This window comes from Danio rerio, chromosome 15 (assembly GCF_049306965.1).
Source record: "Danio rerio strain Tuebingen ecotype United States chromosome 15, GRCz12tu, whole genome shotgun sequence".
NCBI lineage: Eukaryota > Metazoa > Chordata > Actinopteri > Cypriniformes > Danionidae > Danio > Danio rerio.
The window spans coordinates 9995001-10011162 of record NC_133190.1 but is presented as its reverse complement, the minus strand read 5'-3'; the positions used below and the strand labels follow the sequence as shown (position 1 = coordinate 10011162).

The 16162-nt window shown below is 37.0% G+C and overlaps 1 protein-coding gene across 1 annotated transcript in view; it reads left to right on the top strand.

Moving 5' to 3' along the window:
* Positions 1–16162, top strand: part of rab4b (RAB4B, member RAS oncogene family) — a 42968-nt gene that overhangs the window by 15664 nt on the left and 11142 nt on the right. The window contains 3 exon segments of the mRNA NM_001004002.1: positions 624–704; positions 5999–6113; positions 6206–6268. Of these exon segments, the coding sequence (NP_001004002.1) occupies positions 624–704; positions 5999–6113; positions 6206–6268 (259 nt within the window).

Sequence of the window (16162 nt, the reverse complement as noted above, 5' to 3'; positions counted from 1 at the left end):
TTCACACACTAATTTTCAAGTCTGAACTGTGTAAAGTGTGTGCTTGCGTGTTTGGCGTCATGTAGTTGGCTTTTATTTCACCAGAATAATGTAAACACAACATTATAATTTGCTTAAACTTTTCCTAACTTTCCTAACTAGCTTCTAACTAAGAGGAATGTTTTATATTCCAAATGCGTCTTGTATGCCAATATTATTTAGTAAACCTCTACATTACCATTTACTGTGAGTTTGTACATGATTTATGAAAAGCCTGAAGTGCTGTAAGTCTATAATAAGCAGTGTTGGTGTGGTTTTTCAATCTGCCGTCTTTTTTGCACAATCAGCCCTGCCGCACAATAACACCGATATAAGCCATCTGCAGTTTAATGCATGTTTTAGACGGTTTTTTGCAACTGTTTTGGGCAGAACATGACAGTTCAAGATTGGCTTAATTGTTCTAAGAAAGCACGCCTCAGTTGAACGGACAGAAGAATGAAGGAGAGCTTTAGCTCGGTCGGAATGAAGCATATCTGGACGGCCCAGCGCTCTGAACGACATCCAAACCTCCCTTCAAACGTGTTCTCAGAGCAGCGCAACAGCCTTATTGATTTCCTTTCTTCTTCTCTCCCTCTCGGTTTCAGATTTCCTGTTCAAGTTCCTGGTGATTGGCAGCGCCGGGACTGGGAAATCATGCCTCCTTCACCAGTTCATAGAGAACAAGTGTAAGCCCATATTAATGTCTCACTCGCACAAAGACTTGAATTAAAACATGACCTTTAATTCTCAAAGCGTTCTGCGGAGGCCTTGAATGTTAATTCTTCACGAAACCGGAGTAGCTTTACATGCTTTTAAAACATGAATAAGGTGATGTTAAGCAATAAATGACAATCATGTTGCGCAGTAATTTCAATGTCAGTCTCGATTTACTGAGGAAATGAAGAAAAGAGGCTTAATGGCTGGTGATTATGTGTTTGACATTGAATAGATTTCGAATGACCCTACCTTGAAGTTGTTTTCCTAGACAGGGTGAGCTCTGAATGTGTTAAATATGAAAACGGAGTATGCGCTGACTTTAGGGAGTCTGCAGGGGTCATGGCATAAATCCAATTAAATTGACTTGATACTCTGAAGTAAAAGTTTGATCTGAAATAGATTCAGTAAGTTTAAAGGTATCATAGAGTGCATGGATTCAATTAGTTAAATTGGTCTTTGATACATACATAGTAGGTATGTGGCTTATAGGTAGGCCCACACGGAATCTGTGCATGCAGAAATCTGCAGATTTTTAGCCCATCATTGAGTTTATATATTTACTTGTGTAAATGTGTGTACATTTATATTTATTCAGTTTTTAAATTTATTTCACTATTAATATTGCGATATAATTGTAATATTAAAATTTTCTTAAGATTTATGTACAATACAGTTTATAAAGTGCTATGTTCTGTCTTTTAGTAGATAGATTACATGAGAGACTTGGTATAGGTGGATCTTATTGGATTTTTATTGTAAACATTGAATAAAAGTTCAAATGTATTTTTGTTATTTCATATTTCATGCGTGCAAAATTCAGATAGAGGGCAGGAAGTAATTTTTCTTTATAGGAATTGCTAGCAGAACTTCAGAATGTGTATGTTTTGCATTGTTTATGGTTGTTAAAATCAGTCCAGACCAAGAAACAACAAAAACCTATTTAGGCTTGGGCAGTATCCAAATTTTGAGACCGTCAAACCTCCTCCCTATTTTACCTAGAAATCCGGTATTACCGTGCATGTAAAAAAAACTATGACGTAAGTCTCAGACAGCATCACCAAACTGTTGGCTTGTGTCTAAACCATTCAGAAACTGAACACCTGTTTGTCTTAGAGATATGCGCCGGACACTCTCTTTCATTCACACACACACAGAGAGAGAGACAGAGAGCACTAAGCGACGCACAGCACCACAGTCTCTTTTTCATTCACACACACACATAAATAGAGCACCAAGCGACACACAGCACCACGCTGTCTCTCATTCACACACATACGCATACACATAAACAGCATCCACGTGGATGTGCGCTTGTCGCTTGTTTGGAAGCGATATTGTTAGACTGCGCGCCCGCTCCCTTTCAAATTACACCAGAGTTACCAACCGCTCCTGCGATTTATTCGGAAATTTATTCCCACACCACAGGAAATCTGGTCGGGTCTCGCAGCTCCCGTGGTACAGGAGCGGGAATGCAAACCTCTAGTTCGTGATTACCACAGCTCCCTTCTCGTTCGGTCAAAACCGGAATAGGGTTGTAACAATATACCGGTATGACGGTTTACCACGATTTGAACGTGCACGATTATCATACCATGAACAATTGCATATCAACGGTTTTAACCCTTAAAGACCGAGACAGCCGCCCGCGGCTAAAAATAAGTATTGCTCTTAAATGTTTAATAACTTTTGATCCGCTGATCCGATTAATACAATTCAAAGATTGGCATAAAGAAGAGAATCTCAGCTTTCCAGTGCTGTATCACATAACATTCGCGGACTTTCAGAGGCTCCGGAATCAGTGCGGTTACGTCATCAACATTTGACAACGCTGATTTGACAAAGAAACGCTCGTCACTGTGTCTCCGGACAAATCAGACATGATACATTGATGCATTATCCCTCCTCCATGCCCAGATTGGTTCAAACTCGCTATATCACAACCAATAAGCATAGGTTTCACTTTTGTTTGTGGACCAAGCTTTTTGAACAACACGGAATGAGAGAAAGGCATACATTTATGCGCGGCTAAATAAAACGCAAAAAAAAAGTTTTGCATGAAATAATTCTCATACTAAGTACTTTTGCATGCACAGCAGCACAGAAACATGACAAAACAGTGACACAGCAAAGACGAACTGCTGCTCTTGCTGTTTTCAAAAGACGTAAATGAAGATGCAGCTGTTTGTCTGCATTGCAGACAACCATATCCATATCCATAGACAACCATATCCATGCTGGCACATAAACCTAAGGATGTTCCATATTGAATCTATTTTCGTTATGTAACTATTTATAGTATAGTAAATATTTATATCTATTTTTTACTGAGGATTTGCACCATGTTTATTTGGACTTTATTTGGACTTTGACACATTATTTATTATTTTCTTATTTTTATTTGTTCATTGTAAGTGGTGTTGTTTATAGTAACTAAAAATATATTATTTGGAAAAAGTCAAATTTGCTTCACTGTTCTATTATTTTGTAACATTTGTAACATACCGTATACCGCGAAACCGTCAAACCGTGGTATTGTTTTAGACGATTATCATACCGTGAAAAATTCATACCGTTACAACCCTAAACCGGAAATACTGCCAAACTTCAGGTCACTTGGTGCGCAACTCGTCATCTTACCTCTCTCTCTCTCCTCCACACTGTCCCGTGATGACTATCACGCATACGCATTTGTAGGCATTAAATAAATAATATTTATTGTTTAATACTGGTCTCTTATTTAAGTGCATTGTTTTTTATGACTGTATAACGGTATTAAAACTGACACCGTTGCTATTTTTAGATCTCGCAGTATACCATATTACCGCCCAAGCCTAGACTTATTATAGAGTTCTTTAAGTTCTTGCACAAAAAGTTCAGGAAACTCACTGAAAATGGTAGAAAATTTGGCATATAATAAACACTTTCAAATATATACTCTATCAGGGATGTGATTCTTCTGTGTAAATATGGATTTCCGCATTTTTTGAGCTCAATGTGGCGACCCCTGAAATTAACGTAAATCTGAAGTGGAAGTTGGGGGTGGGGAGGGTATCAATAATTCAGTATCGGTAAGGTTTGTCATCAACAAAGCAGACAACCTGATAGTTTGTGTACATAATAGAGACCATTTTGAGGAATGTAAACAAAAACAATGGCCCTTATGTATTTCCTGTTTTACATTTTTTTTATAGCTTCTGAGAATCCAAAAAGACACGCATATTGATAAATGTTTACGATAGATGTTTTAAAATTAAGTTATGATTGAATTGCTTCATGCTACAGTTATAAAATAGTTTGATAACAAGCAGGAAGTGTTCATAGGCCAATGACATGACCACATTAAAATGGTCTGAAATGTGCAACCTTATAATGTGCGCATAAGAGGAAGCTGCTGACAGTATGCGAGATTATGAAATCGTTTTGAATGTGCGGCTATGCTTTTTTTTCTGCTCTCATATTTGCATGTCACGATCATGTGCATTCTATGTACATTATAAATAAGGCCAGAATGCACATATGTTATTATATTCTGCAAGTCATCTGTCCCTATGTCTTATTGTTATTGTTTATTTAGCGCTGCAGCCTAGCACCTGAAATTTAATACCTGAAAGTTTAGATGATATTACAATTTTAGAAAAAAATTCGTAGAAATATATGGCGGCATATCAATGCCAATATTAATCGCGCGCAGCGGTGATGTTTGCGCGCGAGGAGAAGTGAACCGTGAGCAGATTACAGGTCTACACGCGAGAAAACTACAGCTCGCGAGTGCACAGGGGATCTTCACGCCATGCCTACAGCGCGCGCGCGCGATCAGTTCTCTCCGCTCGCTCACTGGTTCTTCTCTCTGCTCGCGCGAAACATTTCGGATTTTTGTCAGTCCTGGGGCGGGACTTGGTTTACTTGTTATCTCTAACGCTATTGGCTACTCTTCCTTTCCGGAAGTTAGCCGGGATTGGACGCAGGTTAAAAGATCACGCCGTTAAATATATATACAATTTGCAAGTCATAATCATAAGAAACTTTCTGAGAACTTTATGAGGATTCAATCTCGAGAAACAGTCAAATAATAATAATTAATCTTCTAAAATAATGACTTGCATTCTTGTAACATGACTTTCTGAACCCATTTGATTTGTCCCGTGCAGCACTTGTTGGTTTGTTGTATTTTACTTCATTACTAACCCATTATTAACCACAACAGCAGTGCTCATTATTACACTTGGGGATGATCTTTCTAGGAAATATTGTCTTCAGAAGAGTTTATTTGCTTTTTAGATCTTTTCCATACATCGTACGCACAGATGATGATGTGCGCGCGGGACTTGTTTTCTCGCGCTGGATCAGTTGAGCGCGCGCGTGAAGATCCCCTGTGCGCTCGCGAGCTGTAGTTTTCTCGCGTGTAGACCTGTAATCTGCTCACGGTTCACTTCTCCTCGCGCGCAAACATCACCGCTGCGCTCGATTAATATTGGCATTGATATGCCGCCATAGAAATAATAAAAACTATTAAAAAGCAGGAACTAAGCTAAAGGAAACGAAAATGATAAACTGGGTAAAAAGTTTATTAGGCAACTCAATTAATATTTTAAGCCCTTTAAACTATTTAATGGCTTGAAACATTTTGAATTATTGACCGACTAGTAGTTTATTTATCACAAGGAATAAAGAGTCGACTAAATTACAGGAGAAATTGTATTCTGTGGACACAAGAGAACTAACAGAGTTAGTTGCGCCATCTAGTGGCAATGTGTGGATCTGTCCTGACTTTGAGGGACGAAGTATAAAGCTATTAAATATTACTTGGGTGACTATTAAACTGCTAAACAATTAAACTGATAAACCAAAAAAAAAATAAAATACTATTAAATTTTGTGGCCAATATTCAATATTTATATAAAGAGTATTAATTATTATTGTTTATAGAATTTATATTATTATATTCCATTTAGTTTTTTACTTCCTGCTCTCCATCTGAATTTTGTGCATCACCAGAATTTACGAGATTGCAAGCAACCTATTTCAGCTTGGATTGTGTTTTTGAACACGTAACAATGTAATCCAGAGGTTTCAAAGAGATTGTTATTGAAAGGCAGGGCCACAAAATCTATATTTGACCTGACAGCAAACCAACAACCCGTAAATAAAACGGGAAAACGTTGGATCTTACAGAACATTTACCTTGAAGTGGGGAGAGAGTGGCCTTAAATCAATTATTTCAGCAATCCATTCTCCACCTCTTACCACTCATGTTGTGTCACAGTCAAACAGGACTCCAATCACACCATCGGCGTTGAGTTCGGCTCCAGGGTTGTCAATGTTGGTGGCAAAACAGTCAAACTGCAGATCTGGGACACGGCTGGACAGGAGCGCTTTAGGTACTCGCCTGTGATTGGTTGATTTGGAACTGCTCACTGTTAAAGGCGGACTGTGATTGGCGGAGGTTATTCACTGCTTGTGTGTGTTTCAGGTCAGTGACCCGCAGTTACTATCGTGGAGCAGCAGGAGCTCTTCTCGTGTATGACATCACAAGGTAAGGCTGACACCGCGGGTTACCCCACTACAAGCTGTGGAATGGTGAAAAAAATTATAATTAATTTTTTTTTTCTTATAGGACATAAACCAAAACTTGAACAGAAAGAACAGTATCCCCTATGTAAAATTTCAAAAACACATTTCATTTTTTTGGTATTATTATTAGATTTTAAATGGATACATATTAGTTTAGTTATCTAGTTCAGGGATTCCCAAACTTTTTTATTCCAGGACCCACCTTGGCAAGTTATTCAATCTCAAGACCCACCATAATATTTTAATATGGAAAAATGGGTTAAAAAATGTATCCATTCAAAGCAGTCAAAAATAAATGGTGTGTGGCTTTTTGGATTTTGCGATTTGATATGCACAAAATGAGGCTCGAAGTGCTTTTTGTGGGATGCTGGCTGTAACTGTGATCATTTTTTTGTTGAAAAAGATACTCTTCTTTTTTCAGAAGAGAATATGATCAATCTTTGATCAAGCCCCTTGATTATGATCAAGCCTCTTCACATCGCAGTAAACTCCACTGCTTGTGTATATTGTCATAAGAAACTAAACAGCTTTTTGATCGACTACTACAAGCTGGGAAAACGTCAGATAAATATGCCAATGCAATTAACATTATAGTTGAATTGATCTAATATTTACGACATTTGCTTGAGGAAGGAATGATGGGGGTAGTTACAGTATTATTACTGTTTTCCATAACATCTATGCCCTTCCATAACATTAGGTGACGTTAAAACTAACAGATAGCACTATTTAGCTATTTATTGATTAGCAATCTGTCAATGTTGGGATGTAAAAAAAAATATGGGACAACAAATAGCTTCAAATGATAGTATTCATAGCAAACATTAGAAAATATTGACAATAAAAGGTTTAGCCTATTAAAATCAAGGGCCTATCCAGAAATTAAATAAAGCTATAAAATCTGCTTCACTTTTAATTGTAATTGCATATTGATTAAAGTTACTATAGTTATTTAATGAAGAGCAGCAAATGAATCTCTCGTTGTGTTTTGTTTGATAACAGAGGTGTTAATCTAAGAATGCACAGATCTATAATGAAACATTCAACTACTTTAGTAACTGTTTGTGCTCATTTAAGAGAAAATTAAGCAAAAAAACGAAAAAAAGAAGCACTTTTCCGACGGTCTCTTACTGAGAGCTTCGCTCTGTGTGAGCTTTCTCGGCTAAACGCAGATTGCGAGGGCTCAAACAGAGCAGTGCTCGTAATGTTGAGCGAAAAAAGAAAAAGACAGCTGTGAAACATAACCAGCTTTGTCTTTTTGTAGGAAACACACTTCAGATATTTTTGGGGTAAGAGGTTTTTGAGTTATTGCCATCAATCGTACTGGTTTTGATTTACCGCAATGTAAATATAGCTGCAGCTGTGTGATGTTGCGCAACTCACCTTTGTTCACTGTGCGACCCACAGTTTAAAAGCCCCTGATCTAGTTAGTTCCTTCCTTTCCTTTTTATTTTTCATTTAAACATTTCTGGATTAAATGTGCATTAAACACAAAAATCAGCAATCTATATGTGTTTGTTACCTCAAATCACAATTATATCCATCAAATTTCCCAAAAAACACGATAAATTACCTAAAGATACTAATAAGTGTACCTAATGCCCCTTGGGGTGGCACTGAATAAATGTATAATCTGTATATCCTGCATTTTGCATTGTGACTAGCTGTAAAGCATGGGTTTTTAACCTTTTAGGACACACACCCTCCCCAAGTTTGTCTAATTTCACTCGCTTCTACCCATCAGCCCTCCCATGAGCCAAAATTATAATGCATATGCAAACATCATTTACATATAACTTGCTGTGTTTAAAGTGTGTATCAAAATTACAGTGAAACAATAGTATATAGCTTGCGTGATTCAGTGTGATGGCTAAGCCTGTTTCTGTGAGGACAACATGCTAATCCATGGTTGGATTCCTGACACAACACGATTAGGCATGGGCTGGTATGAGATTCTGATGGTATTATAATCTTAGATATAAATATCATGCTTTCACAGTATGACAGTCTTGCAATTACTGCTCTAAAATATATTCTTTTTAAATGTCTGGGTAAAAAAACAACAACTTTTTTTCCCTTTGTACACAATATATTTTAATTTGGGAAACATTTCAAATATTTCGGAATGGTAAACATGTCAGGCTAAATAATTCACATGAATTATTGACTTCTGTTATCTTCATTTGTTTAAAAAAACACAGATTTTGTTTTACAATTTAAAACAGCATATTTGTATACCTTTTTTTTTATGGTTTTCCTAAAAAAATAATAAAAGTAAATAAAAAAATCGTACTCCTACCTTAGGAATGGTATAGCAGAAAATTCAGACTGTTTTAAACCTTAACTTTTCCAATCTGTGGTATACCTTGAACATGGTTATCGTCCCATGCCTAGACACGACTAATCATAAATCATCTTCCACTGTCATTAAGCATGAGCCATAGCCTACTTGCTTTTGATGTACCTACATACTGAAAATGCTGCTTCGCAAAGCCAAGTTCACTATTAAGACAATACTCTGATTAAGAGTCTACCATGTAAACATCCATTTTTGCTTGCCCTAATACGACTAAAGTCATAATTGAACTAAACAGAAATGGAATTTAGACATTTGGAGTATGCATAATTAGAGGCATTATTGAAGTAAACACCGCAATCAAACCATTAGCGTCACGTCAGACTTTTCACCGCATTTTTGTTCCACACACACACGGCTGTCAGTAAAGGACAGCAAACAGACACACTGCAAAATGCGGAAGTTTTTTTCTGTCCATTCGGCGTGGGGTATTAAATTTCATTAAAACAACACTCTTCCACCAGTCTTTACCATACTCGCGTCCAATATCTCATGAATAAAATATTCATTTTTAAAAAGTGAAAGTGAAAGTGAAACTGTCGAACTGCAGTTAAAAGGAAAAACACTCAAAATAACATGAAACTCTACAAGAAACATGGTGATGCAACATTCAAATAGCACTTCATGTAAATGTGTCGATTATATAAATGTCTTATTCAGATTAAGGCAAATGACTAGATTACTGATGTGCATATAAACGTAGTCAGTAGTGTCAAAATTCAAAGTAAGTTAAAGATCCAGAAGGGCATCCTGCTGATTTGATTTAGAAGGGCACTTTTTTGTCAGACAGCTCACTGGTTTTACTTTCATTCACCATCATGAAAAAAAACCCAATCCATTTTATTTGTATATGTTTTACTGGAACTCATTAACTCTAAAGTTAATGAGTTAACTCTAAGGCTTGCCTCAAATTCTCGCACCTCCTTTAATAGGTGCTACTTTAGATGCTCCAAGTATGGCTGGTATGGTTATTGCTTAGTAACACATAAGGAACAAACTAGTGTAGCTGGCTATGGCTTTGCAGTGTCTCCTGTTTTCAAAATAAGACTCCCACATACATAGTAATTTAATAATAAACTTTGAACTTAAAAATCAGGGAGGAACAATCATTGTAAGCTGCTTGTAATGTCCAGATGATGTAGAACGTGACCTAAAGTACATGGAAATCTTGAGGACGTGCTAATGAATCCTTCGTAAGTCAGGGGACACCAATCTTGATCCTGGAGGGCCGGTGTCCCTGCAGGGTTTAACTCCAACTTGCCTCAACACACCTGTCTGGGTGTTTCAAGTATACCTAGTAAGACCTTGATTAGCTCGTTCAGGTGTGTTTGATTAGGGTTGGAGCTAAAATCTGCAGGACACCGGCCCTCTAGGAACAAGTTTGGTGACGACTGCACTAAGTCATGCAACAGTCTGCATTGTGTTCTAATTATCCTGCTTTTTACTGGGGTTGTACAATCGCTGAATTTACATAAGAACAAAGAGACAATGACATTTCTTTTTATTAATTTTTATTATTCAACTCTGCCCAGATTTCATTCATAGGGCACTTTTTAATGGTTTTCTTGTGCATTAATAGTCACATACACTAGTCTAGTATCAGTGTCCCCCCCCTATATTTAATTTATTCATTCGAAATATCCTAAATTCAATGACATTCCAGGATCTACCATACATTGTATGTTTTTTGACTGGGTTCCTCAATTCTGTCTGCCTTGTACACAATCAAAATCCTAAGCCCCTATGACTGCGCTGTAGAATTGGATCATCTCCAGGTTGTCATGCAGCTGTCATGGTAATAGAGACGAAGACAATGGAGAAATAAAGACTGACAGCGCTGTAATAAAATGTCATCTTCTGGCGACTGGCAATCAGGAGTCCATTAGACTGGTTGTGAGTCCATAGGGGGAAAGAACAACTAAAGATGAACACAGTGATGGATTGTGTGTGTTTGAGGGTCATCCTTCAGACCGGACACACTTTCACTGTTTTACACTCAAAACATAATTAACGCACTCACTTTCACCCATTGCTGTGGCCACAGGCCAGCGGGTAGCGTGGGTGACTCAAACAAAACAAGATTGCCTGAAAGCGTGACGAACACACACACACACACACACACACACACACTGAGGGAATGTGAAGGTCAGCATTATGAGTCATGTATTGTCTCACCGTTTCTCAGGTCGTCACAGACATTGACTTCTGAGAAAAGGTATACACAGTGAAGTACTGTAAATATTCAGTTATTCCCTCAAAGGCCGTTTCTCTGGGATTTATCATAAATGTTACAAATCAGGGTAAATATTGGCTTGAAAATTAGCAGCGCACTTGGGCTTAGTCAACATGATTAATAAAAAGTCAAGTTAGCTTGAAGTAAAAAAAGAAATAATAAAAAATGAAGGTTGATTTCCTGGAATCAGATAAGCTGTGCTGGTTATTAAATGTTTGTTTTCATATTTATTCAAATCTAACCTCTGAAAGCACTTTCGTTTTTCCTTATGTTATACAGTTGAAGTAAAAATTATTAGCCCCTTTTTTATTTATTTTTTCTATATTTCCCAAATTACATTTACATTTAGTTAAACAGAGCAAAGAAGTTTTCACAGTATGTCTGATAATATTTTTTCTTCTGATGAAAGTCTTATTTGTTTTATTTTGGCTAGATTAAAATCAGTTTTTATTTTGTTAAATCAATTTTAAGGTCAAAATTATTTACTCCTTTAAGCTTTATACAGTTGAAGTCAGAATTATTAGCCCCCTTTTGATTTTTTTAATTCTTTTTTTAAATATTTCCCAAATGGTATTTAAAAGAGCAAGGAAATTTTCACAGTATGTCTGATAATATTGTTTCTTCAGGAAAAAGTGTTATTTGTTTTATTTCGACTAGAATAAAAGCAGTTTTCAATTTTTTAAAAACTATTTTTGGGACAAAATTATTAGCGCCTTTAAGCTAACTTTTTTTTTTTTGATAGTGTACAGAACAAACCATCAATACAATAACTTGCCTAATTACCCTAACCTGCCTAGTTCACCTTATTAACCTAGTTTAACCTTTAAATGTCACTTTAAGCTGTATAGAAATGTCTTGAAAAATATCAAGTAAAGTATTATTTACTGTCAGCATGGCAAAGATAAAATAGATCAGTTATTAGAAATAGGTTTTTAAAACTATTATGCTTAGAAATGTGTTGAAACAATTTTCCCTCCATTAAACAGAAATTTGGGGAAAAAATAAACGGGTGATAATAATTCAGGGGGGCTAATAATTCTGACTTCAACTGTATTTTTTTGATAGTCTACAGAACAAACCATCGTTATACAATAACTTGCCTAATTACCCTAACCTGCCTAGTTAACCTAATTAACCTAGTTAAGCCTTTAAATGTCACCTTAAGGTCTATAGAAGTGTCTTGAAAAATATCTAGTCAAATATTATTTACTGTCATCATGGCAAAGATAAAATAAATCAGTTATTGGAAATGAGTTATTAAAACTGTTATGTTTAGAAATGTGTTGAAAACAATCTTCTCTCCATTAAACAGAAATTGGGGAAAATTTAAAAAGGGGGGCTAATAATGCTGACTTCAACTGTATATACTGTACAGGCTTTTGTTTAATAAAGTGTGTGTATTTTAATGAGAAAGTCGTAAATGGAGCAAAAACATCATCAATAAAAAGATTGCTGAATTTAACAAGGCCTGCCTGTTACCATTGACTAAAGACCGAGTCCACATTAATGACATTCTGCAGAGAACGGGGACAGGTGCTTGTCCACGTTTTGGAGAAAACATGATAGAATAACATGACCGATATTGCAGTTTGAGTGAAATCAAAAACTGCCTGTTCAAAACAGACCAAATACAATATCGATATACAATATACTAAAAAAACATCTTCAAACAGACCATATTCTTTCAGTGGTTCAATCTGAATACGAGAATACTTTTGTGCGCACATAAAAAAAGAACAAAAATGTTCGCTTTATTCAGTTTATTCACCTCAGTGTCAGTATATTGGCAAGGCAAGGCAAGGCAAGGCAAGTTTATTTATATAGCACATTTCATTCACAGTGGCAATTCAAAGTGCTTTACATAAACAGGAATAAAAAAGACAAGTTTAGGAAAATAAAATGCAGACAATAAAAATTATTAAAAACAGATAAAAACAAATTAAAATGAGTTAAAATAGGTTATAAAAGAATGAAAAAGAAAACGAAAAACATAATAGTGCGATCTGTCGGACGCAGCACAGTGCTCATTCAGTAAAGGCACAGCTAAACAGATGTGTTTTCAGTCTTGATTTGAATGTGCCTAATGTTGGAGCACATCTGATCATTTCTGGAAGCTGATTCCAGCAGCAAGGGGCGTAGTGGCTGAAGGCAGATTCACCCTGCTTAGACTGAACTCTTGGAACTTCTAGTTTATATGATCCTAAAGATCTGAGTGATCTGTTAGGTTTGTATTCAGTGAGCATATCTGTAATGTATTGAGGTCCTTGGCCATTTAGTGATTTATAGAGCAGTAATAATACTTTAAAATCTATTCTGAATGTAACTGGCAGCCAGTGTAAAGACCTGAGGACAGGTGTGATGTGCTCTGATTTTCTGCTTCTGGTCAGAATTCTGGCTGCAGCATTCTGGATGAGCTGCAAGTGTCTGACTGTCTTTTTGGGAAGGCCAGTGAGGAGTCCATTACAGTAATCCACCCTGCTGCTAATAAAAGCATGAACAAGTTTCTCTAAATCTTCACTAGAAACAAAGCATCTGATTCTTGCTATGTTTTTGAGATGATAGTATGCTGATTTACTGACTGCTTTGACATGACTGTTGAAACTCAGATCTGACTCCAGCGTCACACCAAGATTCTTGACCTTATTTTTTGTCGTTTGACCTTTAGAGCCAAGGTACGCATTCACCTTGAGAACCTCATCTCTGTTCCCAAGCGCAATGACTTCAGTTTTCTCTTTGTTTAACTGAAGAAAGTTTTGACACATCCAATTTTTAATTTCATCAATACATTGGCAGAGGGTGTCAATGGGGCTGTAGTCATTAGGCAGTAAGGCTAGGTAGATCTGAGTGTCATCAGCATAGCTGTGGTAGGAGATTTGATTCTTTCTCATTATTTGGCTCAGAGGGAGCATGTAAAGGTTGAACAGGAGAGGTGCCAGAATCGAGCCTTGTGGGACTCCACATGTCATGGGTGTCCACCTCGACCTATGATCACCTATACTGACATAGTAACCTCTCCCTTCAAGGTAAGATCTGAACCATTTGAGGACTGTCCCAGACAGCCCAACCCAGTTTTCCAGCCTATCCAGAAGTATGCTGTGATCGACAGTGTCAAATGCAGCACTGAGATCGAGCAATACCAACACTGTTATTTTACCTGAATCTGTGTTTAGACGTATACCATTGATTATCTTTATAAGAGCGCTCTCTGTACTGTGATGTGCTCTGAAACCAGATTGAAAATTGTCTAAACACCCCTTGAAGTTTAAGAACTTGTTAACCTGGTTAAAAACAACTTTTTCAATGATTTTGCCAATGAAAGGGAGATTTGAGATTGGCCTGTAATTGCTGAATAGGGTGTTATCCAGGTTGCTCTTCTTCAAGAGGGGTTTAACAACTGCAGTTTTAAGTGAGTTTGGAAAAATCCCTGAGAGAAGTGAATCATTTACCACTTTTAGAAGATCCATTTCTAAACAGGTAAACACCGTTTTGAAGAATGATGTGGGGAGCGTGTCAAGACTGCAGATTGATGTTTTTATAATTTGCACCATCTCTTCTAAGATTTTACCGTTAATTGCCATGAAATCAGACATAATGTCTGACTTCTCAAGTTGTGGTTGAGTTTGTTTGATATCGACACAACTTGGCTGATTGGATGAGCTGATTGCCTTTCTGATATTATTGATCTTATCAGTAAAGAAATTAGCAAATTCATTACATTTGCTTACAGAGAGTAGCTCACTGGGAATCCGACTGGGGGGGTTTGTGAGCCTCTCTACTGTTGCAAAGAGTGTGCGAGCATTATTTACATTGTTGTTTATAAGGTTTGAAAAGAAAGTCTGTCTAGCAGTTTTTATTTCCACATTAAACGCCTGAAGACTGTCTTTATAGATATTATAATGGACTACTAGTTTCGTCTTTCTCCACATACGCTCAGCTTTCCTGCATTGTCTTTTGTTCATTTGGACTGCTCTTGAGTTTCTCCAAGGGACTCTCTCTTTGCCGGTTCTCTTCCTAACTTTAACAGGAGCGATGTCATTTATTACATTTTCAATTTTAGAATTAAACAAATCAAGGAGAGAATCAACAGAGTCTGCAGATATACTTGGTGCTAGCGATATGGCCTTCATAAACTGCTCACTAGTGTTCTCATTTATGCATCTCTTTCTGACAGAGACAGATCTGTCTTTAATAGCTGGAGTGATCAATATATCAAAGAAAATACAGAAATGATCAGATAGTGCCACATCCTTAACAACAGTCGATGAAATGTGTAAACCCTTAGTTATAAGTAGATCAAGAGTGTGTCCACGATTGTGTGTGGGTCCTTGAACATGCTGAGTCAGATCAAAAGTGTTAAAAACAGTCATCAGTTCTTTTACAGCATTGATTTCTGGATTATCAATGTGAATATTAAAATCCCCAGCAATACTAAAATAATCATATTCAGATGTTACTATTGATAAAAGCTCTGTAAAATCCTCAATAAAAGCTGGAGAATATTTTGGAGGTCTGTAGATAATGATTAGTAAGATGCGTGGAGACCCTTTTAGTGCTATACTCAGATATTCAAAAGACAAATAGTCACCAAATGACACTTGTTTACATTCATACACATCCTTAAACAGGGCAGCGATGCCTCCACCTCTCCTATTAGCTCTGCAAACACTCAAAAAGTCAAAGTTTAAAGGAGCTGCTTCATTCAGAACTGCTGCGCTACAACTGTCATCTAGCCAAGTTTCATTTAAAAGCATAAAATCAAGGCAATTTGTGTTGATAAAATCATTGACTAAAAGTGACTTATTATTGAGTGATCTGATGTTTAGAAGTGCTAACTTAACAGTTTTAGTCGTTTTCACTACAGAAGTCTCAGATATACATTTAATAGACACCAGATTTGAATGATTTGCTATACGGTCTGAAAGAGTCTTTGGTTTTCTGTCACGTAATAAGACACATATCTGCGTAGAGAAAGCTACAGACACACTGGGTTCCTGCTTGTTCTGTAAACATCTGATAAAGACACTGTTACCTAAGCAGGCCCCCGAGACACATCAATGGCAGTTTTTAAGTTCACCAGCTAAAGATGAGGTGTTTTTTGGGACCTGGCGCTGTCGCAAAGACCTGAGGCCTTTCCTAGGTGTAGGGCGAGGTGGGCTTAGAGATGGGCGTGTGGCTTGCTGACTTTTGGTTGCTAACTGGGGGCTAGCAGCAATGGAGTGTGAGAGTTTAGTTCCAGCACACACCAGTTCCTCCATCTTTTTTGAAAA